At 38.6% G+C, this 25,306-nt stretch overlaps 1 protein-coding gene across 3 annotated transcripts in view; it reads right to left on the bottom strand.

The window, feature by feature from the left end:
* LOC128686128 (translation machinery-associated protein 16) overlaps positions 1 to 24,025 on the bottom strand; it is a 60,277-nt gene extending 36,252 nt beyond the window's left edge. The window contains exons 1-4 of one of the 3 annotated variants that reach the window (XM_070083344.1): positions 23,570 to 24,025; positions 17,088 to 17,179; positions 6,284 to 6,445; positions 2,824 to 2,964 (exon numbers count right to left, since the gene is read on the bottom strand). In XM_070083344.1, coding sequence (XP_069939445.1) covers positions 2,824 to 2,954 — 131 coding nt within the window. In that variant the 5' untranslated portion in view covers positions 2,955 to 2,964; positions 6,284 to 6,445; positions 17,088 to 17,179; positions 23,570 to 24,025. Of the gene's footprint in view, positions 1 to 2,823; positions 2,965 to 6,283; positions 6,446 to 17,087; positions 17,180 to 23,306; positions 23,326 to 23,569 lie in introns of those variants that run through there. The other 2 variants (XM_070083342.1, XM_070083343.1) reach the window with 2 other exon arrangements.
* Between the last annotated feature and the right edge of the window lie 1,281 nt (positions 24,026 to 25,306).

Raw genomic sequence — 25,306 nt, 5'->3', positions numbered from 1 at the left:
CAATCCCTAGGTACCTTCCCCTCTTTCATACATTTATTAACCCTTTCAGGGTTTCGGACATACTAGTACAGCTTACGCACCAGGGTTTTTGACGTATTATTAAATTCTAGTGCCCTCAAATCTAGTGAGAGAAATCTGGTAGGCCTACATATGAAAGAATGGGTCTATGTGGTCAGTGTGGGCAGTATAAAAAAATCCTGCAACACACAGTGCGTAATGAGAAAAAAAAAACTTTGACCGTATTTTTGGATTAAAACAGCAACTTTGCACTGTATTTTCGTATGGTATTTATTGTTGTATTCTAGTTTTCCTGGTCTCAGTTTATAGAATGGAAGACATATTACAGAAATTGAGATGATTTTGACTGGTTTTACAATGAAAAGTACCTTCAATTTGAGCTCAAAGTAGCAGAAATGTTCGATTTTTACCAAAGTTCAAAAGTAAACAAATCATGCTAAGCATCCAATACATGTCAACTGGTGAGTCTAATATTCTTTCACAAGTGCGACAATATTATTTATACCATTTCTACACTAATGCAGTACTCTGCATAACAGTAAATCTTCTAGTTTTTGTGAGAATAAAAATTCAAAGTGGAAAGCAAAAGAATGTAAGAGGGGTGGGAACGTGACTAGTGAACAGAGGAAATGCTATTTTAGTGCCAGGAATGTCTTGTTTATTCTGGACCCTATTTGGAAATTGGCATCTTTTGAAATTTGTGTGAAATTGGCAAAATTGCTAAATTCTGACCACTGTATTGGATAGTTGAAATTGGTAAATGGGTGGTTTCTTGTACTCATTTGATAGAAAAAATGGAGTTCTAGCCAAACAGTTATGATATTTGTTGACTAGTACATTGGAATTGGCTGAAAACAGGGCTCAAAATGGGCAAAATCGCCAATGCGTAAACATCGTCGAGACCACTAACTTCGTGAGAGTATAATTCCGTAAGTTTTCCATCAAATTTCATACTTTTGGTTTCATTATGACCGGGAAAAGATTCTCCATCTTTTCATAAGAAAAAATAATTTTTTTTTTTTGAAATTTGGGCGACCCTGAGAACAAGTCTCGGAGAGGGCCTGGCGACCCTGAAAGGGTTAAGCAAAAATGCCAACCACTCCAATAATGTCCCCCCCTGCTTTTAACATTTCTCTCATGATCCCGTCAGTTCCAGCTACTTTACCCCCTTTCATTTTGTGTAATGCCTCACGCACCTCCCCCACACTCACATCCTGCTTTTCTACACTCCTAAAAGATGGTATACCTCCCTGGCCAGTGCATGCAATTACCGCCTCCCTTTCTTTGTCGACATTTAAAAGTTCCTCAAAATATTCCCGCCATCTACCCAATACTTCCATCTCCCCATCTACTAACTCCCCTACTCTGTTTTTAACTGAGAAATCCATTTGTTTCCTAGGCTTTCTTAACTTGTTTCTCATTCCAAATTTTTTTCTTATTCTCATCAAAATTTCTTGACAGTGCCTCTCCCACTCTATCATCTGCTCTTCTTTTACACTCAACAGACTTATTCCCCTATAATTTTTGCACTCTCTTTTATCCCCTTTGCCTTTATACAAAGGAAACTATGCATGCTCTCTGCCAATCCCTAGGTACCTTACCCTCTTCCATACATTTATTAAATAAGAGCACCAACCACTCCAAAACTATATCCCCACCTGCTTTTAACAGTTCTATCTTTATCCCATCAATCCCAGCTGCTTTACCCCCTTTCATTCTACCCACTGCCTCACGAACTTCCTCCACACTCACAACTGGCTCTTCCTCACTCCTACAAGATGTTATTCCTCCTTGCCCTATACGCGAAATCACAGCTTACCTATCTTTATCAACATTTAACAATTCCTCAAAATATTCCCTCCATCTTCCCGATACCTCTAACTCTCCATTTAATAGCTCTCCTCTCCTATTTTTAACTGTGAAATCCATTGTTCCTCAGGCTTCCTCAACTTATTAATCTCACTCCAAAACTTTTTCTTGTTTTCAACAAAATTTGTTGATAACATCTCACTCGCTCTCATTTGCTCTCTTTTTACATTGCTTCACCAGTCTCTTAACCTCTCTTTTTCTCTCCATATACTCTTCCCTCCTTGCATCACTTCTACTTTGTAAAAACCTCTCGTATGCTAACTTTTTCTCCCTTACTACTCTCTTTACATCATCATTCCACCAATCGCTCTTCTTTCCTCCCAGTACTACATGCTTATACACAAATGCAGTACACTTTTTATTTTATTTTATTAACACATCAGCCATTTCCCATCGAGGCAGGGTAACCCGAAAAAGAAGAAACACTTTTATCATCATTCACTCCATCACTGTCTTGCCAGAGGCGCGCCTACACTATACGTACAGCATATTGTATATACAGTGTACATAATATATGCGTATGTGTACAGTCGTCTCTCCAAGTTCTCGGGCTTCCTTATTTGCAGGTTCTGACTAACCAGTACTTTTATTAATTGGCAATCAGCAAACAGTTTCAATTATCCAACACTGTCCTGGATCAATAATTTTCTCATGCCTAATTCTTTTATTCTAGTTATTATTTTTATGACTGTCAATATTAACCAGTTTATAGTAACAAATAAAACCAAATCTGAAAAAAAATTATTGTGCAGGCTTGATTTTTGCATTTTCCATAGTTTCCAGTTTCACTAAACCTCTAGAAATGCAACCTCACATAAATCTGGAGGTACGACTACATGTGTGAAATAAACCTAATGTATTACTGAAGTACACAAGCACAAGTTGGTTAGTACTGTCAATACTTTTATTCACTGTAGTACATAAAAAAATACATACTTCTGAATTAGTTCAATTACATCTTTGGGTGTAAATTCTTCAAGTTGATGATCCATATTTTCTTGAAACCAGGCTAATTTATCTCCCAGAAACTGAAGCTTTGCATGGCTCTCTCCTCTCCGTTTCTGCATTTTCAATTCTCTGTAAAGGACAATATACGTATTTTCATATAATAACACTGGTCAACAACCAAAATGCTTCGAAGATCAGAGTAGCAATTTCCAACTAATTTTAGGTCACTGATAATGAATATCATGGTTAAAATTGTGTTAGCTCTACTATTCAATATACACCCATATGTCACAACAGGTTCCAACAGGCTTGTGGCAGTGTGTTTCTTACCACACTCACAGTCTTACTGCCCTTCATTAGTGTTCCAGCAGTCATAAAAGGTGGTTGTGCTGTGCAAATTTATAATTTGAGATGAAAGGTAGGTGATTTTCTTAGTCAAACTCTTTTTAAACTTACAATAAATATTAACTAAGCAAGCTATTGACATGCATGTGAGGCATATTATATTAATCTTATTTTCCTGGTGTAAATGATAATGGGAGCCCTTTGATTGAACTTTGTATAGAAAGGGGTTTAGTTATAGGTAATACATATTTTAAGAAAAAGAGGATAAATAAGTATACAAGATATGATGTAGGGCAAAATGACAGTAGTTTGTTGGATTATGTATTGGTAAATAAAAGACTGTTGAGTAGACTTCAGGATGTACATGTTTATAGAGGGGCCACAGATATATCAGATCACTTTCTAGTTGTAGCTACACTGAGAGTAAAAGGTAGATGGGATACAAGGAGAATAGAAGCATCAGGGAAGAGAGAGGTGAAGGTTTATAAACTAAAAGAGGAGGCAGTTAGGGTAAGATATAAATAGCTATTGGAGGATAGATGGGCTAATGAGAGCATAGGCAATGGGGTCGAAGAGGTATGGGGTAGGTTTAAAAATGTAGTGTTAGAGTGTTCAGCAGAAGTTTGTGGTTACAGGAAAGAGGGTGCGGGAGGGAAGAGGAGCGATTGGTGGAATGATGATGTAAAGAGAGTAGTAAGGGAGTAAAAGTTAGCATATGAGAAGTTTTTACAAAGTAGAAGTGATGCAAGGAGGGAAGAGTATATGGAGAAAAAGAGAGAGGTTAAGAGAGTGGTGAAGCAATGTAAAAAGAGAGCAAATGAGAAGAGTGGGTGAGATGTTATCAACAAATTTTGTTGAAAATAAGAAAAAGTTTTGGAGTGAGATTAACAAGTTAAGGAAGCCTAGAGAACAAATGGATTTGTCAGTTAAAAATAGGAGAGTTATTAAATGGAGAGTTAGAGGTATTGGGAAGATGGAGGGAATATTTTGAGGAATTGTTAAATGTTGATGAAGATAGGGAAGCTTTGATTTCGTGTATAGGGCAAGGAGGAATAACATCTTGTAGGAGTGAGGAAGAGCCAGTTGTGAGTGTGGGGGAAGTTCGTGAGGCAGTAGGTAAAATGAAAGGGGGTAAGGCAGCCGGGATTGATGGGATAAAGATAGAAATGTTAAAAGCAGGTGGGGATATAGTTTTGGAGTGGTTGGTGCAATTATTTAATAAATGTATGGAAGAGGGTAAGGTACCTAGGGATTGGCAGAGAGCATGCATGGTTCCTTTGTATAAAGGCAAAGGGGACAAAAGAGAGTGCAAAAATTATAGGGGGATAAGTCTGTTGAGTATACCTGATAAAGTGTATGGTAGAGTTATTATTGAAAGAATTAAGAGTAGAATGGAGAATGGATAGCAGATGAACAAGGAGGTTTTAAGAAAGGTAGGGGGTGTGTGGACCAGGTGTTTACAGTGAAACATATAAGTGAACAGTATTTAGATAAGGCTAAAGAGGTCTTTGTGCCATTTATGGATTTGGAAAAGGCATATGACAGGGTGGATAGGGGGGCAATGTGGCAGATGTTGCACGTGTATGGTATAGGAGGTAGGTTACTGAAAGCAGTGAAGAGTTTTTACGAGGATAGTGAGGCTCAAGTTAGAGTATGTAGGAAAGAGGGAAATTATTTCCCAGTAAAAGTAGGCCTTAGACAAGGATGTGTGATGTCACCATGGTTGTTTAATATATTTATAAATGGGGTTGTAAGAGAAGTAAATGCGAGGGTCTTGACAAGAGGCGTGGAGTTAAAAGATAAAGAATCACACATAAAGTGGGAGTTGTCACAGTTGCTCTTTGCTGATGACACTATGCTCTTGGGAGATTCTGAAGAGAAGTTGCAGAGATTGGTGGATGAATTTGGTAGGGTATGCAAAAGAAGAAAATTAAAAATGAATACAGGAAAGAGTAAAGTTATGAGGATAACAAAAAGATTAGGTGATGAAAGATTGGATATCAGATTGGAAGGAGAGAGTACGGAGGAGGTGAATGTATTCAGATATTTGAGAGTGGACGTGTCAGCGGATGGGTCTATGAAAGATGAGGTGAATCATAGAATTGATGAGGGGAAAAGGGTGAGTGGTGCACTTAGGAGTCTGTGGAGACAAAAGAACTTTGTCCTTGGAGGCAAAGAGGGGAATGTATGAGAGTATAGTTTTACCAACACTCTTATATGGGTGTGAAGCATGGGTGATGAATGTTGCAGCGAGGAGAAGACTGGAGGCAGTGGAGATGTCATGTCTGAGGGCAATGTGTGGTGTGAATATAATGCAGAGAATTCGTAGTTTGGAAGTTAGGAGGAGGTGCGGGATTACCAAAACTGTTGTCCAGAGGGCTGAGGAAGGGTTGTTGAGGTGGTTCGGACATGTAGAGAGAATGGAGCAAAACAGAATGACTTCAAGAGTGTATCAGTCTGTAGTGGAAGGAAGGGGGGGTAGGGGTCAGCCTAGGAAAGGTTGGAGGGAGGGGGTAAAGGAGGTTTCGTGTGCGAGGGGCTTGGACTTCCAGCAGGCATGCGTGAGCGTGTTTGATAGGAGTGAATGGAGACAAATGGTTTTTAATACTTGACGTGCTGTTGGAGTGTGAGCAAAGTAACATTTATGAAGGGGTTCAGGGAAACCGGCAGGCCGGACTTGAGTCCTGGAGATGGGAAGTACAGTGCCTGCACTCTGAAGGAGGGGTGTTAATGTTGCAGTTTAAAAACTGTAGTGTAAAGCACCCTTCTGGCAAGACAGTGATGGAGTGAATGATGGTGAAAGTTTTTCTTTTTCGGGCCACCCTGCCTTGGTGGGAATCGGCCAGTGTGATAATAAAAAAAATAATATAAAAATATTTTCCTGAACGATGTACGTACAGTAAATACTTCTGCTTAGCTGTCATGCTCTGTATTATAATAATAAATTAATGAATAAATTTTGTTTATCATGAAAAGTTAGTGGCGAAGAGATTTCTTGGAAACAGAAGGGAAGGCAACTATGAAGAATTGGTGGGAAACCTCATCAAGGCTTACAAGAACATGGGATGTAACATGTCACTTAAAATCCACTTTTTGGACTCACATTTAGACTTCTTCAGGCGAACTGTGGGGCAGTTAATGACGAACATGGTGAAAGGTTTCACAAAGATATTTCAACCATGGAAAAGTGGTACCAGGGCAAATGGGGCACAAGAATGCTTGCAGACTATTGCTGGACATTGGCAAGAGATGATTCTTCAGCTCACTATAAGCGTCAAGCAAAAAGGCAAAGAGTAGGTATGATCAGAGTTTAAAACATACTGATACACATTGCATGTTATAACAAAATAATCAAATACAGTGGAACCTCTACTTGCGAGTTTATTCCGTTCCATGACCTTGCTCGCAACTGGATTTGCTCATCTGCAGAGTCAATTTTCCTCATTTAAATTAATTGAAATGCAATTAATCCATTCCAGTGGAATCTGTACTTCAATAATTTCGCTAATATCAACTCTATGGTTTATTTATCTATCTCACTTCATCTAATATGACATAATAAACAATATAAATAACATAGAAACCTGATATATGCTCTGAATAAAATATGTCATTCATGTAGTAGTATGGGCAGTGTCGGCGGTGGACGAGAGTTTGTCTGGAGACCGGGCAAAATACTTCATGAATAATTTCGCTAATATCATCTATACGGCTTATTTATCTATCACAGTTCATCTAATATGACATAACAAACAATATAAATAACATAGAAACATGATATATACTCTAGAATGAATAAAATATGTCATTCATGTAGTGGTGTGGGCGGTGTTGGCGGTGGACGAGAGTTTGTCTGGAGACCGGGCAAAATATGTACTTCATGAATTATTTCACTAATATCATCTATACGGCTTATTTATATATCACAGTTCATCTAATATGACATAACAAACAATATAAATAACATAGAAACATGATATATACTCTAGAATGAATAAAATATGTCATTCATGTAGTGGTGTGGGCGGTGTTGGCGGTGGACGAGAGTTTGTCTGGAGACCGGGCAAAATATGTACTTCATGAATTATTTCACTAATATCATCTATACGGCTTATTTATATATCACAGTTCATCTAATATGACATAACAAACAATATAAATAACATAGAAACATGATATATACTCTAGAATGAATAAAATATGTCATTCATGTAGTGGTGTGGGCGGTGTTGGCGGTGGACGAGAGTTTGTCTGGAGACCGGGCAAAATATGTACTTCATGAATTATTTCACTAATATCATCTATACGGCTTATTTATATATCACAGTTCATCTAATATGACATAACAAACAATATAAATAACATAGAAACATGATACAGTGGACCCCCGGTATTCGATGGCATCGGTATTCGATGCAAATCGCAAAAAATTTTCTTCGGTATTCGATTGAAAACCCGGTATTCGATACGATTCGTATGAGACCTGTCCACGCGTGGCCTGAACTGCCCCGTGTGTGCCAGTGTTTACAAGCTAGCCAGTGTGCGCGCATCTAAGGATACATTCGGTACATTCCATATTATCCATATTATCACTGTGTTTGGTGCTTGTTTCTGCAAAATAAGTCACCATGGGCCCCAAGAAAGCTTCTAGTGCCAACCCTGTGGTAAAAAGGGTGAGAATTAGTATGGAAATTAAGAAAGATTTTGAAGGGTTTGGGGCTAACCCTGAGAAGCCTATGCCAGTTGTGGAATCCATTGTGCCTACTTCAAAAATTAAGGAAATGTGTGCACAGTGGGTTGAAGTGCAAACCTTTATGGATGAAAATCACCCTAACACAGCTATTGCAAGCCGTGCTGGTGACTATTACAATGACAATGTTGTGGCCCATTTTAGACAAATCGTAAAGGAACGGGAGGTACAGAGCTCTATGGACAGATTTTTTGTGCGACAGTGGTCCAGTGACTCTCAACCTGGTCCTAGTGGCATTAAAAGAAGAAGGGAAGTAACCCAGGAAAAGGACTTGCTACCTCAAGTCCTAATGGAAGGGGATTCCCCTTCTAAACACTAACACCTCTCCCCTCCTCCCATCCCATCAATCATCACCAGATCTTCATTAAAGGTAAGTGTCAATTATTTTATTGTTATTGTAATTATTCTATTGCATTAAACTTAATATTTCATGTAGTAAAATTTTTTTTTTCATACTTTTGGGTGTCTTGCACGGATTAATTTGATTTCCATTATTTCTTATGAGGAAAATTGATTCGGTTTTCGATATTATCAGTATTCGATGAGCTCTCAGGAACAGATTAATATCGAATACCGGGTGTACACTGTATTTACTCCAGAATGAATAAAATATGTCATTATGTAACAGGTGGAGGCAGCCACAACCGCTCCTTCTTTGTTGTGGTAAACACTGCCATCTAGTGACAGCCTTTTGAAGCCATCTATTATTATAATTATTATATGTAGTACATTATTATTATATATGTATTATTATTATACAGTAGACCCCCGACATTCGATGCATTTTAGTGCAAAAATTTTGCCTCGACATTCGATGGAAAACCCGACATTCGATACAATTCGTACGAGACGTGTCCACGTGTGGCCTGAACTGCCCATGTGTGCCAGTGTTTACAAGCCAGCCAGTGTGCGTGCATCTAAGGAGGATACATTCGGTACATTCCATATTATCCATATTATCATTGTTTTTGGTGCTTGTTTCTGCAAAATAAGTCACCATGGGCCCCAAGAAAGCTTCTAGTGCCAACCCTGTGGTAAAAAGGGTAAGAATTAGTATGGAAATTAAGAAAGATTTTGAAGGGTTTGGGGCTAACCCTGAGAAGCCTATGCCAGTTGTGGAATCCATTGTGCCTACTTCAAAAATTAAGGAAATGTGTGCGAAGTGGGTTGGACTGCAAACCTTTATGGATGAAAATCACCCTAACACAGCTATTGCAAGCCGTGCTGGTGACTATTACAATGACAATGTTATGGCCCATTTTAGACAAATCTTAAAGGAACGATGACAGAGGTCCAGTGACTCTCAAGCTAGTCCTAGTGGCATTAAAAGAAGAAGGGAAGTAACCCTGGAAAAGGACTTGCTACCTCAAGTCCTAATGAAAGGGGATTCCCCTTCTAAACAGTAACAACTTCGACACTCTCCCCTCCTCCCATCCCATCAATCATCACCAAATCTTCATTAAAGATAAGTGTCAATTATTCTATTGTTATTATTCTAATGTTATTGTAATTACTGTATTCTATTGTATTAAACTTAATATTTCATGTGGTAAATTTTTTTTTTCATACTTTTAGATGTCTTGCACAGATTAATTTGATTTCCATTATTTCTTATGGGGAAAATTAATTCGACTTTCGATATTTTCGACATTCGATGAGCTCTCAGGAACGAATTAGTATCGAATGTCGGGGGTCCACTGTACATATATTATTATTATTATTGTATTATACTATTATTATTATTATACGTATTACACATATTATTATTATACATATTATTATTATTGTTATTATTATTGTTATTATATAAATAATTTGTAATTTTTATTCACACCAAAAATATAAGATTTACTGTTATTCCTTATTGCAATAATTGTATAAATAATGTCAACCCATTCACGACTGCATATTGGAGTGGACAGTGACGTCATTTGTTTACTCTGAAACAGCCAAGCAATGGACCATTTCTCCTAGGTTGAGCTCAATTTCAAGGCACTTTTCGTCATGAAAGCAATCAAAATCATATCTATTTCTGTAATATATCTTACATTCTATCAAATGAGACCCAAAAAACGAGAATACAACCATAAACACCATTCGAAATTACCGCAAAGGGGTGGCTAATTGCTGAGAAGTGAGCTCCATTATTTATGCTTAAATTTCTTTCATTTTTGGTGTACGTTAAGAAGCATCTTTCCATCATACATTGCCCAAGTTTCAATAAGATAGTCCAACAAACAAATGAGATACAATTCCCGAGATTAAGAGCAAGAGCCCCTCACCAGTGTCAAGGAACCTGCCTTGAGGTCTGCTCGCTTGTGGAAATTTTGCTCGCGTATGGAAGCAAAAAATCAACCCATCGACTGCTCGTATTTGGAAAAACTTGCATGTGGACACGCTCGCAAGCAGAGGTTCGACTGTATTACATGTCTTGTATCTTTAACCCTATAGCCAATAAGCATTTTTCAAGGTGATATTTGGATTCAGGACATGAAAATACAAAAAAATTAACTAATCTCATTTGACCCTTTGACTGTTTCGGCCATATTTATACATCTTACGAGCCAATGTTTCCAACGTATTAATACACGTAAATTCTAGAGGCTTCAAATCAAGCGGGAGAAAGCTGGTAGGCCTACATGTGAGAGAATGGGTCTGCGTGATAGGTTGTGCGCACTATGAAAAAATTGGGGATTCAGTGGTGCATTGTGGGAACACTATCTTAGTAGTCCTTGTTCAAGATGCCTCGCGATAAGAAGTACCTTACTCCTCGCCGAACTGGAGGTCTTCTGTTCCCAAGTGTTAGTTCTAACAGCGATGGAAGTGCCTGCAAAAGTTTTCATGGTTTTCAGAAGGGTGTGGCCGAAAGCAGTGCCCAGGATAATGTAATTAGTGATGAAAACATAGATGACTCACAACCTTCCACCTCTGGTGCTGGGCCGTCTCATTCACGTTCACCTGTACCAGTATGAAAAAGGAAACTATTTCCCTGTGTACAAGACTCAGATGTGAGCAGTGAAAGTGATAGTGATAGTGATTTCCAAGTTATTGAAAGCAGCTCGAGTTGCAACAGTGAGGGGAAATATTCTCCAGTGAAGCAGCAGTATGTACGATGCAGCATGCATTCTGGTAGTGTGCCATATGCCATTCCAAGGAAAAGGAGCAAATCTCGGAGTACATTCCGTGGCCCTACGCCATGACCTGAGAGTGAAGATGACGATGATATTGTTACAATGGGGATGCGTAATGTGTGTGGGGCAGCAGGTGGTGGTGATGTTGGAGGTGGCATGAGTCATGTGGCACCAGCAGCTGGCCACGCTACTAACTCAGCACAGCCACAACCAGCCTCAACCACCCCCACACTCCCACAACCACAATTTCCACCACCTTTCAATATCCAGTACCCACCAGCAGACTGCATCTGGGATTGGCCGGAAGGTGCCAATTTTGTTCCCAATCCCCACGACTTTGATGAAACACAAAGTGGAATACAGCCATTGTGTACACTTGGGAACAATGCCACTGAACTGGAATGCATTCAGTTATTCTTCGATGAACCTCTGATGGAAATTATTGTCAGGGAAAGCAATACATACTATGAGCACACCATGGCAAATACAATTCTTTCACCAAGGTCACGGCTACTCCAGTGGAAGGACACAACTGTGGCAGAGATGTACCTGTTCTTTGCCACAATAATGCTTATGCCACATGTGTATAAGCACACTGTCACCACATACTGGTCGACTGAGCGCCTGATTTCAACCCCAGGTTTTAGTGATATTATACCAGTGAATCGATTTTTGCTACTGTTACATATGCTACACATCTCAGACAAAACAAGGCCTGACAGAAACGACAGGTTATATAAGATCAGGAATGTGTTCATGTACCTGAAACGAAAGTGCTGTATGCATTTTTATCCCTTTAGAAAGCTTGTTATTGATGAATCTTTGATTTTGTTCAAAGGCAGACTGTCGTTCAAGCAGTATATACTAAGCAAGAGGAAACACTTTGGTATAAAGTTATTTGTACTGTGTGATTGCAAAAGTGGTCTGGTTTTGGATATAATTGTGTACACTGGAAGTAATACATTGAGAGAAACCAGGAAGTTATTGGGTATCTCTGGTGATGTGGTTAGAATAATGATGGAACCATATCTTGGTAAGGAGCATACATTATTTACTGATAACTGGTACACAAGCCCCTTACTCAGTGATTTCTTCCGAGTGAACATGACAGACGTATGTGGCAGTGTGTGGAAATCGTAAGCATATTCCTAGGTTCGATGCAGACACTCACAGAGGTGAGGTGCAGGTGTTTGCTGCCAATGACACCACGGTATTTCGGTGGCATGACAAACGTGATGTCACAGTGATGACATCAGTTCACCGAAACAAAATGGCAGACAGTTCTAGGAGCAGTTCTAGGAAAGTGTTCAGTATATATATTATAGAACAATAGTAATAAAAAATTTTTTGTATTGTTGGTTTGTGTAAACAAGTTTTGTAAACAATATAATAATGATAATGTTTGTGCAGTTATTGTGTTGTATACAATGAGTGTATATTTGTACATTGCACCTTACTGTCTTCTCACAGGCCACATAAGTTACTTAGAAAAAAAAAAATATTGGAAAATACAAGAAACCTTTGAATTGGAGTAAATAAAAGTATACAGGGTGAGCAGCATTCGCCGCTGTTGCCATATGCGGCTCATTTTCTGCCAAATTTATGCCTCTATATCTCAGTAAGTACTGATCACAAAAAATTTTTTTTAGTCTTAAAACACTCAGCAAAATAATCCTAACATTTTGGTAAGAAAAAATAATTTTTTTACTTTTTGAATATTTTTTGACATAGAATGACAGTTTCAGAAATGGGCTTGCAACAGTCAAAGGGTTAAGGAGCATACAACTTTTCAAAAATTGTTGACCAGTGTAATCATTAAAGTAGCCAAAAAAAAATTACACTTTGAAAATATCTTTCTCCATATGGTTGTCCATGTTACATGGTGACTATTATTACTAGAGTGTATTCCAAAAAAAGTGCCAAACTATTATGAATTCAAATGAAAAACTAAAAAGTTCAAAATTGGAAATAAGTGAAGATACCAAGAGAAAGACAAGAAAACATAGGTGCAAAATCCCAACACTCACCTTTAATTCCTAATAGAATGTTACATCCACACCACTGTGAAATATCATTTAACTACAGTGGTGCTGGGGTGAGTAAATATAACACAGCTATACAAGGTAAGATGAGGTCTCCAATATACATACAGTATATACCTTTACTTATGATATACCTTTGATGAGTTTCGAGTCTTGCTACTCTCGGAGCCTGGCCTTGGGCCAGGCTCATCTGGTGCTAGCCTGGTCAACCAGGCTGTTGCTGCTGGAGGCCTGCCACCCCACGTATCTTTCACAGTCTGGGTGATCTGGTACCTGGTGAAATTACTTGTCCAGTTTTCTCTTGAAGACTTCTACACTTGTTACAGCAGTGTTTCTGATATCTTCTGGTAAGATATCGAATAGTCTGGGGCCACAAATGTTGATAGTGTCCCTTATTGTACCAAAGACATAAATACAGATAGAAATACAGTAAGGAAGGTAAGAGGAATAGGAGGTTGTCTCAAGAAGGAATGGAGAGAGGGGTAAAAGAGGTTTTGATTGATAGAGGCTTAAGCATCTATCAGGCAACTTGTGTTACAATCAATAATGATCAACTACTATTATGTTCCTAGCTTCTATTTCATATCAAGGAAGGCTTCAGCTAAGAGCTGTATTATGACTCAATAAGGTGTTCAAATGTGATCAAGTATTAATCCGTGTTAACTTATCCCTCCCAGCCACTAGGAATCCATGTATTAGGGTAAGTAGTGTGAGTGTGGGACTGCACAACCCATGTGCCAAAGGCAAACAAGGTATACTGCACCATAACATTATTCTGCTACTATGAGAAGAAAAACTTTCTAGTATTATTTCAGTAGATTTTAGTTCATACTTTCTGCTAGTTGATGGGGTTAGGAAATCTTCCTTGTCATTTTTTTGTATCCTTTTATAATCTTGAATGTAATTCTGACCACTTTTCCTCCTATGTGCTACAGTTTGCTACTGGGATTTGAGTCATGGGCAGCTGCTCAGACCTATCACCAGCTAACATCACAGCCAGTAATATCTTGTACTGAAGCTGCCAACACCTCCACAACTTACAAGCCCCATGCCATATGACTACCTACTAGCACTATCACCACCTAACACCAACTATCACCACTTTTCATTATCATTTACCACCCACTCAATATACCAGCCCCATCACCTATGATCACCTACCAGCACTATCGCCTAACACCATCTATGACCATTTAGCACCATCTATGAAAATCTAACATCAGCTATGACCATCTAACAATATCTATCACCTCCAATTTCAAATTTTTCCCCAACCTTATGATGGGGAATTTTCCAACCCAAATTCAGTTTTTTCCAACTCGCGCTGCATTAATATACACCAAAAAAGAAGAAAAAAAAAAACGATAAATATGGGAGTTCACTTCTCAGCCATTCGCTGCCTCTTTGCAGTATAATTTTGTATGGTTTTTATGGTTGTATTCTCGTTTTTTCCATCTCATTTGATAGAATGGAAGATATATAAATAGATATGATTTTGATTGGTTTCACGACAAAAAGTACCTTGAAACTGAGCTCAAAGTAGCAGAAATGTTTGATTTTTGCCCATGTTCAGTGAACTTTCTTGTGTAAGTCAAGATGGTTAATTTTATTAAGTGTACATTCTAACCTAATCACTCTGTAATCCGGCAAACTCAGTAATCCGGTACACTACAGATCCCAACGATGCCAGATTTGTGATGGCAGACCTGTACTGCTAAGACCTATGTGCTTTCTGTTCCAAACTGAAAATTCTATAAAGTACAGAAAATGTACTTTACAGCTGACATGAAGAAAAAAACATGATAACCATATACTGTATAATATGAAAGTACATGAAAAATAGATAAAAAAGTTTTATTTGCACAATCAACAAGGAGACCCAGAGGTCACAGTTGTGAACCAAGAAAAACAGTGCTGAAAGGGCACTATAAAATAAGGAGTATTTCTTCAAAAGACAGGACAGCCATGAGAGCTGTGTTTGTGTACCTTCAAAAATATGTCATCATAAGTAGATACAGTAATCACAGGTGCCCTTGGTCAGCCAGTCAAGCCTGGACCGTAACTAATTGGATATAAACTGGGACCCAAAATTCTGGCAGTGGATATCTCTAAAAATCTAACTTTTCCTCACTCCAACTAACTTCACCCAGCTCCTATTGATTATTTGTTAGAGATGCTGAAGAGGTTCACTTCACTCAGATCATCTTAATCAAAACACCTGCTTTTCATATGGGATATTCTCACTGGCTTCCAGATGTAACAGGCCTCTCCTGATGGCATAAGCTTCATACAGCTTATGGTTTGCTCTCATCACCTCTCCTCATACCGTTACACTCTTACTGCTTCCCATGGTTAATAAACAAGTAGTTACTCTTTTATTACTCTTGAGTTTACAGACTACAAGCTGTTACTCTACCTCAACTGATTTCAAAGCCCAGCTATATTTAGGGTACTGTGTACTATCATTTCCCAAGATGTGACCCACAAAAATAGACTAAAGTCAGGGTACCCTTTAACCCTTCTAGGGTCCAAGAACTTAAAAAAAAAAAATTGTTTTGTTATTTTTTCTTATGAAATGGTAGAGAATCTTTTTCTGAATGTAATAAAACAAAAAGTATGAAATATGATGGAAAATTGCCAAAATTACACTATCACGAATTTTACTGCATCAGCGATATTTATGCACCAGCAATTTTGCCGACTTTGACTCCTATTTTAGGCCAATTACATTATTCCAGTCAACCAAATTCTTAGCTATTTTAATAGTATTACTTCTATTTTATCGACTGAGCACATGAAACTGCCCAATCAATTACAGTGGACCCCCGGTTAACGATATTTTTTCACTCCATAAGTATGTTCAGGTGCCAGTACTGACCGAATTTATTCCCATAAGGAATATTGTGAAGTAGCTTAGTCCATTTCAGACCCCCAAACATACACGTACAAACGCACTTACATAAATACACTTACATAATTGGTCGCATTCGGAGGTAATCGTTATGCGGGGGTCCACTGTATTTCAACTACCCAATAAAGTGATCAAAATTTGGTAATTTGGCCAATTTCATACCAAGTTCAAAATATTTCAATTTCAAAATAGGGCCCAGAATAAACAATGCAGGCATTCCTGACACTAAAATAACATTTCCTCTGTTTATTAGTTACATTTCCAGGCTTTACAGATGAATTCCATTTTGATTTTGATTTATGTAAGGAATTTTTATTCACACAAAAAAATACAAGATTTACTGTTATGCAATATTGTAATAATTGTATAAATAATATCAGTGCGTTCGTGAATGTATATTATACCCACCAGTTGATGTGTATTGGATGCATGATGTCATTTGTTTACTCTCGAACATTTCTGCTACTTTGAGCTCAATTTCAAGCTATTTTCAGTACTAAAGCCAATCAAAATCATCTCTATTTCTGTAATATATCTTCCATTTTATCAAATGAGACCAAGAAACAGTGAATACAACTGTAAAAACCATACGAGAACACACCGCCAAGTCAGTGTTTTAATCCAAAAACACGGTCATAGTTTTTTTTTTCTCATGCACTGCATGCTGCAGGATTTTTTTTATATAGTGCACACTTAAAGGGTTAAATCCTATGTGAACAAAGGCAACAGGTGTAAAGGGAGTTGCACTCAGTTTCTACTCACCCAAGAGTTGTAAGAACCACCACTAAGCTACAAGCCAGCAAAGTATCATAACATGCTAGATGCATTGTAACATATTTTACAGTAAGTGAACATAAAAAGCTATAGCTAATACTAGTAAGTACAAATGTCTGAGAGTGAAATCTTAAGTTCTCTGTATTAAACAGGATTACAGTCTCAACATAATCTGATAATGTAATTGTCACTGTAAATAATATAGAATATTTATTTAGTCATGCACACATTCATGCTGCACACAAATATCTATCTACAAACATCTGTAATTTATAAACAAAAATACTGTTGTAACATACCTATAGAATTTTTTAGAAATCTGCTTTGCCTTTCTGCTCTTTGGATGTACAGCTTTCTGGTTCTCCTTCAAAACATTCAGTTTTGGCTTACCCTGTAAAAATAAATCTTAAAGACAGTAGTTGTATATAGACAAGTAAATTTAAAAACAAACCTCTGCTGAGTTACAGTAACTAATCCTGGAACACAAATTTAAATTCAGTACAGTGTACTGCATTTCTTGACCACCTACTACTAACAGGAGATTTCAACATAAACATACTACACTACCAGGACCCACAAGTAACCAAATTCACAAACACAATGAGTAACTGCCTGTTGCTACCAGCAATATCTAAACCTACAAGAATCTCCGAGACAAGCATCTCCTTAATAGACCACATCTGGACAAACACTATATCCCCTTTAAAATCAGGCATAATCACAGACAACCCTATAGACCACTACCCAACCTTTCTCATAACTAATCTGGGCAAACTGCCACAAGACATTACTAAAGTAACCTTCAGACTACATAATGAGACAGCAGCTAACAACTTTATAGCAGCTATGAATAACATCGATTGGCAAAATGAGCTCGAAACATATACAGATATGAATGAATGTATAAATAATTTTCTAAAAAAAGCCCAATGCCTCTATAACAGACATTGCCCCAGAAAAACTAAACATATCACAGCAAAGAGACTGAATAATCCCTGGCTAACACCAAGCATCCTCAAATCCATTAACACAAAGCACAAATATGAAAAACAGTATAGAATGGGTCAAATAACTAGAGAAAAGTCGAAAAGTTACTCGTCAGCACTTACCAGCCTGATAAGGTCAAAAAAATTGTAATATGAAAATAGATTACATAACATCAAAGGTGATATGAAAAAAACCTGGAAAAACTCTATCTGAAATTCTTGGAACTAAACAGTTATCCAAAAACAAAACAATCAAACTAACAAAATCAGATGAACACCTACTCACTCTAACCGAAACAACAAACAGACAATGCTTTCTTCTCCACCACAGGAAAAAATCTAGCAAACAAAATACCAAGTACAAACACCTGTCCATCAGACAACCTCATAGGTACCTACCCAAATACGCTATTCCTAGCTAAAACCAACCCCACTGAAGTTACGCTCATCATAAACACCCTTAAAAACAAGGCAGGAGACATAAACAACTTGCCTGCTTTTATGTACAAAAAAGCTTCTCAAGTATTGTCACCAATTATTGCAACGCTCTTTAACAAATCCATTGAATCATCTACCTTCCCAACAATCCTCAAAATAGCGAGGGTCACTCCGATCCATAAAGGAGGTGACCAAGCTGACTTGAATAACTATAGATCAATATCTAACTTACCACTGCTCTCTAAAACCTTCGAAAAATTAATTCATAGACGGATCTATTCCTACCTCGTTTCACACAACATATTAAACCCTTGTCAGTTTGGATTCAGGAATAATAAAAGCACAAATGATGCTATCATACACATGCTAGAACTAATATATACCGCACTTGAAAAGAAAGAAGTCCCGCTGGGCATTTTCATTGATTTACGTAAAGCTTTTGATACAGTCGACCATGAACTGCTGTACTCCAAATTAATGCACTATGGTATCAGAGGCCACTCCCTCAACTACCTAAAATCATACCTTAGTAACAGAACATAATATGTGTATGCAAATGATGCATACACAACCAATCATAGTAGGAGTCCCACAAGGAAGCATCCTTGTGGGACTCTACCGAATGCATCACAGCTACTCAAACCCATACTATTTGCAGATGACACTACATATGTCTTTTCCCACCCAAACACAGTCATACTAGCAAACACAGTCAGTGCTGAATTACAGAAAATATCTGCCTGGATGATGACTAAAAAAACTTACCCTGAACACTGATAAAACCTATTTCATTCAGTTTAGAAATAAAGCTGCAAATAATCCAATTAACATAACACTATATGGATCATCAGTCACAAGACTCACAGAGGGAAAATTCCTAGGTATCCACCTTGACAGTTGCCTTAAGTTCTGGACACGCATACAACAAATCACCAAGAAAATCTCCAAGACTGTAGGCATACTATCAAAGATAAGGTACTATGTTCCACAATCAACTCTCCTGGCACTGTACCATTCACTCATATACCCTTATCTTACATATGGAATTTGTGCATGGGGATCAACAACATCCAATCACCTAAAACCCCTAATAGCCCAGCAAAAGGCAGCAGTAAGAATGATAAATTCCCACTCCTGCCAGCAACTCCACCAATTTTCAAGTCTGAATCTGCTCATCATTAAGAACATCCATACTTATTCATGTGCCTACTACAGAACAATACATGCAAATATAAACCCTCCACTCAAACTTCTCCTCAACAACCTAAACAGGACACATGACCACAACACAAGACACAAATCTCTTTTTGATATACCTCGTGTCCATATCACACTGTGTAAAAACTCTATGCACATAAAGGGCCCCAAAATATGGAATTCATTACCAGAAGATATTAAAGTAACCCAGTCTGAAAATCAATTTAAGACTCTTCTCAAAAGCCACTTAATCACCCTAGACCAAATGCTAAATACTCAGTACACATTTACTCACCTATGTACTCCCACATCATAACTGAAACAATCACTTTGAACCTTTTACCCTTTGTTGACAGGAATATAATTGAATCATTGTTTTTCACAAAAAAGCATTTTCGAATATAAATATATCTTTGTATTATACAAATTTTGATTCATTTATAATTAATATTCTACTGTACAACTATGAAATAATTACTATCCTACTGTACAACTATGATATACTCCTTAGTGTTAAGTAGACTGTAAGCCAATAATGTTAAGTTGGCCCATAATGCCAAGGCATAATAAAGGCTCTCTTTGCATTGCAACCCACTATTGTAAATACAAAATTTCAATGTACTGTTTGCAAAAACATGAAATAAATAAATAAATAGGGATAATCACTTCAGCATGTGAGGTTATCAGTTGTCATTAGTGTTTACACCTCTAATGAGTTCTAAGAAAACTGTATATTTGAGTCATAATGTGATTATAACACTATACAGCAGAAGTGGAGAAGTAAGTTTATTCAAGTACTGTACAGGTACACATAAATAGAGTTATATAGATTGTCATACATAGCAGCATATGTGTAGATTACCTAAGATAACCCCAAAAAAGTCAGACAACGTGACTCACTTCCATTGGGGGTCCTTGACCCCAGACAACCACACATACCAGAACATTCTACAGTGGACCCCCGCATAACGATTACCTCCGAATGCGACCAATTATGTAAGTATATTTATGTAAGTGCGTTTGTATGTGTATGTTTGGGGGTCTGAAATGGACTAATCTACTTCACAATATTTCTTATGGGAACAAATTCAACCAGTACTGGCACCTGAACATACTTCTGGAGTGAAAAAATATCGTTAACTGGGGGGTCCACTGTATTTTACAATGTGAACACATTACAAACAAAAATTAATGCATCAATGTTTCAGAATTCTTGCATCAGGATTAAATTTGTAATTATTATTATTAATTATAATATTATTATTAATTATAATAATAATAATAATTACAAATTTAATCCTGATATAACAATTCTGAAGTACTGATACAATAATTTTTGTTTGTAATGTGTTCACAATGTTCTAGTGTGTGTGGCTCTCTCTTCATGTATTAACATCATTTCTCTGCTTAACATCATTTCTCTGCTTCTACTGTATAGTGTTATAATCACGTTTATTCAACTAAACAAGACTGCAATACTAACAAAACATTACAACTTGTTAGTATTGTATGCCATTTATGTTAGGAGGAAGGCTTCTTGAGGTGGTTTAAGAGTTTAGAGGATGAAGGAAAATACAATGACCAAATTTGGGGTCAAAGGATGGGTAGGGGTCATTTCAGAAGGGTTGGAAGATGGGTGTGAGGGAGATTTAAAGTGGTAAGGGCTCAACTGAGCATCCAGCAAGTTTTGCACAAGTATATTAGAGCTAATTGAGTGGAGACAAGTGGTTTCAGGGATATGGCATGATGTTAGAGTGTAAGAAATGTTAAAATTAGCAAAAGGAGTCAAGGAAACCAGTTAACCAGATTTGAGTCCTGGAAGTAGAAAGTATAGTGCCTGCACTCTAAAGGAGGGGTGGGGTTGTTAAGTAAGTTTATTTCGGTACAAGTACATATAAATACAGTTACACAAATTATCATACCTGGAGTTTACCTGGAGAGAGTTCCGGGGGTCAACGCCCCCGCGGCCCGGTCTGTGACCAGGCCTCCTGGTGGATCAGAGCCTGATCAACCAGGCTGTTGCTGCTGGCACGCAAACCAACGTACGAGCCACAGCCCGGCTGATCAGGAACTGACTTTAGATGCTTGTCTAGTGCCAGCTTGAAGACTGCCAGGGGTCTGTTGGTAATCCCCCTTATGTGTGCTGGGAGGCAGTTGAACAGTCTCGGGCCCCTGACACTTATTGTATGGTCTCTTAACATGCTAGTGACACCCCTGCTTTTCATTGGGGGGATGGTGCATCGTCTGCCAAGTCTTTTGCTTTCGTAGTGAGTGATTTTCGTGTGCAAGTTTGGTACTAGTCCCTCTAGGATTTTCCAGGTGTATATAATCATGTATCTCTCCCTCCTGCGTTCCAGGGAATACAGGTTTAGGAACCTCAAGCGCTCCCAGTAATTGAGGTGTTTTATCTCCGTTATGCGCGCCGTGAAAGTTCTCTGTACATTTTCTAGGTCGGCAATTTCACCTGCCTTGAAAGGTGCTGTTAGTGTGCAGCAATATTCCAGCCTAGATAGAACAAGTGACCTGAAGAGTTTCATCATGGGCTTAGCCTCCCTAGTTTTGAAGGTTCTCATTATCCATCCTATCATTTTTCTAGCAGATGCGATTGATACAATGTTATGGTCCTTGAAGGTGAGATCCTCCGACATAATCACTCCCAGGTCTTTGACGTTGGTGTTTCGCTCTATTTTGTGGCCAGAATTTGTTTTGTACTCTGATGAAGATTTAATTTCCTCATGTTTACCATATCTGAGTAATTGAAATTTCTCATCGTTGAACTTCATATTGTTTTCTGCAGCCCACTGAAAGATTTGGTTGATGTCCGCCTGGAGCCTTGCAGTGTCTGCAATGGAAGACACTGTCATGCAGATTTGGGTGTCATCTGCAAAGGAAGACACGGTGCTGTGGCTGACATCCTTGTCTATGTCGGATACATGGTAACGTATGTGTAGTAACTAATTTTTATGCACTTCTGGCAAAACAAATACTGTATTGAATGAATGATAAATGAATGTTTCTTTTTAGGAGGGTCACCCTACCATGTAGTGGCACTAAAGCTAACTTATGACACTGAGCTTGACTATCATCATTACTGATTCTATGTCATCACTGAATGCTCTTAACTCATACAATGACTCCAGCAACATGCTCATTGGAGAAGCCAGGTATAGATACTCAAAAATCAGGGACAAAGGAATTAATGTACAATTGCTATGGATCCCATCACACATTGAATTACTCCTTCATGATAAAGTTGATATGTTAGCCAAGAAGAGTACCCAGAAGGAGAATGTAGAATATAACTTTGGTATATCTGTGTCTAGCATTAGGAATATTAGGAGAGAAGTAAATAATGAAAATGATTGTTACAGGAATGCAGTTAAAAGCCTGAGTAGATCTATAACCCACTATGATAACATGAACGTAGATAAGTATGTATGTTTATGGAGCAACTTGCAATGTGAACAGACCGACTGATGTTGTAGTGGCCAGGCTTAGGCTTGGTTACAAGTTCTTCTGGCAGTTTGGGAGACACACACATGATGATCAAACTAAATGTAAATTATGTGATCAGGCATATGGTCACTGTCTTGAACACTATGTGCTTAATTGTCCACTTATTGAGGAATACAGAGATGGACAGTATAATAACCTATGTGGCATGTCAAGATATCTTATTAATGAAAATAAGATACCAGATATACTAAGCAAATTTCCTAAAATTGCTTGTAACAGATAAGTAAACTGAAGATATGTATTCCTGTTAACCCTTTTGGGGCCTCGTTCCTAGGCCTTTTGTGTATCCATATATTCTTGCGCTACCGTCCACAGGATGAATATGGGGTGCACAATAAACTAGCCACTTAGGTGGCAAAAATCTAAATCTAATCACTCTACCATGGTCCATGGTAGGAGACGGATGGTGTTAAAAAAAAAAAATTGGGAAATCTGCTACTGGTCAAAAAGCATCGGACAAAAAAAATAAATATTTTTACATGTCGCGGTTATACATTTCTACAATGTTTTCACAAAGTGCAAGTATTACTGTCATACATTCTTTGTATTATATTCGAAAACACGCTAAACACATGTGGGTCGTACAGTGGAGACTACTGACATTCAGTAATACATTATAAAGACTTAAACTAGCATATACTTACCATTTTTAATTAATAACTTCAGGACACGTGTTGCTGTAGCTGTTGTTTGGGGTTTACAAGGCCACTAACAGCATTCACTGTATCGAGCCCAACGTCCCGAAAAATGGAAAATTCCCAAAACTAGTGGCTCAGGCACCACAACTAAGCTGGCAGATAAAAAAAAAAAAAGGAGTTCCTTTTGCAAGTAAAAATGGGAACAAAAAGTTCCCAACTGAGTAGGTGAACCCCCTTGCTTAAACTCGCCTGAGTTTAATAACCGGCTTACCACGAAAATCTTGAAATGTCCACAGCGCAGAAAAGAGTAGCAGATTAATGTGTCCCTAAATAACAAAAAGGCACAATACCGTGACTGGAACAATACACAAATAACCCGCACATAAAAGAGAGAAGCTTACGACGACGTTTCGGTCCGACTTGGACCATTGACAAAGTCACAGTGTGACAAAGTCACACTGTGACTTTGTCAATGGTCCAAGTCGGACCGAAACGTCGTCGTAAGCTTCTCTCTTTTATGTGCGGGTTATTTGTGTAATGTGTCCCTCTTTTCACATGCCCAGCTGGCAGAATAAGATGAGAACAAGCGTCCCAGAGAAAATATAAAAAACTGTCACTTATGCTTAGGCGAGAACGAAAAGTCTACACATCACCAAGGATAGAGCAATTGTTATTAGTGTTGAGATTATTAGGGGCCACCAAAGCATATGCCTTACTAGGTCGTAGTTCCCAGGAGTCCAGAAAAAAAAATTATGGTGCCCTATTATGGGCGGAATTATAATATCTTTATTTACTACAAGTACATGTACAAGGTATACAGTTCCAGCTGACATCAGTGATATACTACTATATAGAAAGCCCCTTGTTATGCTGAGCATTTAGGGCAAATTGGGTCAGTTTTGTCCCAGGATGCGACCCACGCCAGTCAAGAGAGAGAGATTTCGTTCGGATTTTTAACCCCGGAGGGTTAGCCACCCAGGATAACCCAAGAAAGTCAGTGCGTCATCGAGGACTGTCTAACTTATTTCCATTGGGGTCCTTAATCTTGTCCCCCAGGATGCGACCCACACCAGTCGACTAACACCCAGGTACCTATTTGCTGCTAGGTGAACAGGACAACAGGTGTAAGGAAACGTGTCGAAATGTTTCCACCCGCAGGGAATCGAACCCGGGCCCTCCGTGTGTGAAGCGGGAGCTTTAGCCACCAGGCCACCGGGCCACTCCCACCAGGCCACCGGGCCACCGGGCCACTCCCACCAGGCCACCGGGCCACCGGGCCACTAACACCCAGGTACACATTTTACTGATGGATGAACAGGGACAGCAGGTGTCTTATGGAAACACGTTCCTAATGTTTTCCAGCCCGGTGGCCTGGTGGCTAAAGCTCCCGCTTCACACACGGAGGGCCCGGGTTCGATTCCCGGCGGGTGGAAACATTTCGACACGTTTCCTTACACCTGTTGTCCTGTTCACCTAGCAGCAAATAGGTACCTGGGTGTTAGTCGACTGGTGTGGGTCGCATCCTGGGGGACAAGATTAAGGACCCCAATGGAAATAAGTTAGACAGTCCTCGATGACGCACTGACTTTCTTGGGTTATCCTGGGTGGCTAACCCTCCGGGGTTAAAAATCCGAACGAAATCTTATCTTATCTTATCTTACCGGAGGAGTTTACCTGGAGTTTACCTGGAGAGAGTTTCGGGGGTCAACGCCCCCGCGGCCCGGTCTGTGACCAGGCCTCCTG

The sequence above is a fragment of the Cherax quadricarinatus genome, chromosome 9 (assembly GCF_038502225.1).
Source record: "Cherax quadricarinatus isolate ZL_2023a chromosome 9, ASM3850222v1, whole genome shotgun sequence".
In the NCBI taxonomy this organism is placed as follows: Eukaryota; Metazoa; Arthropoda; class Malacostraca; order Decapoda; family Parastacidae; genus Cherax; species Cherax quadricarinatus.
Note: the sequence above shows the minus strand (reverse complement) of the source record. Positions and strands in the feature narration are given on the sequence as shown.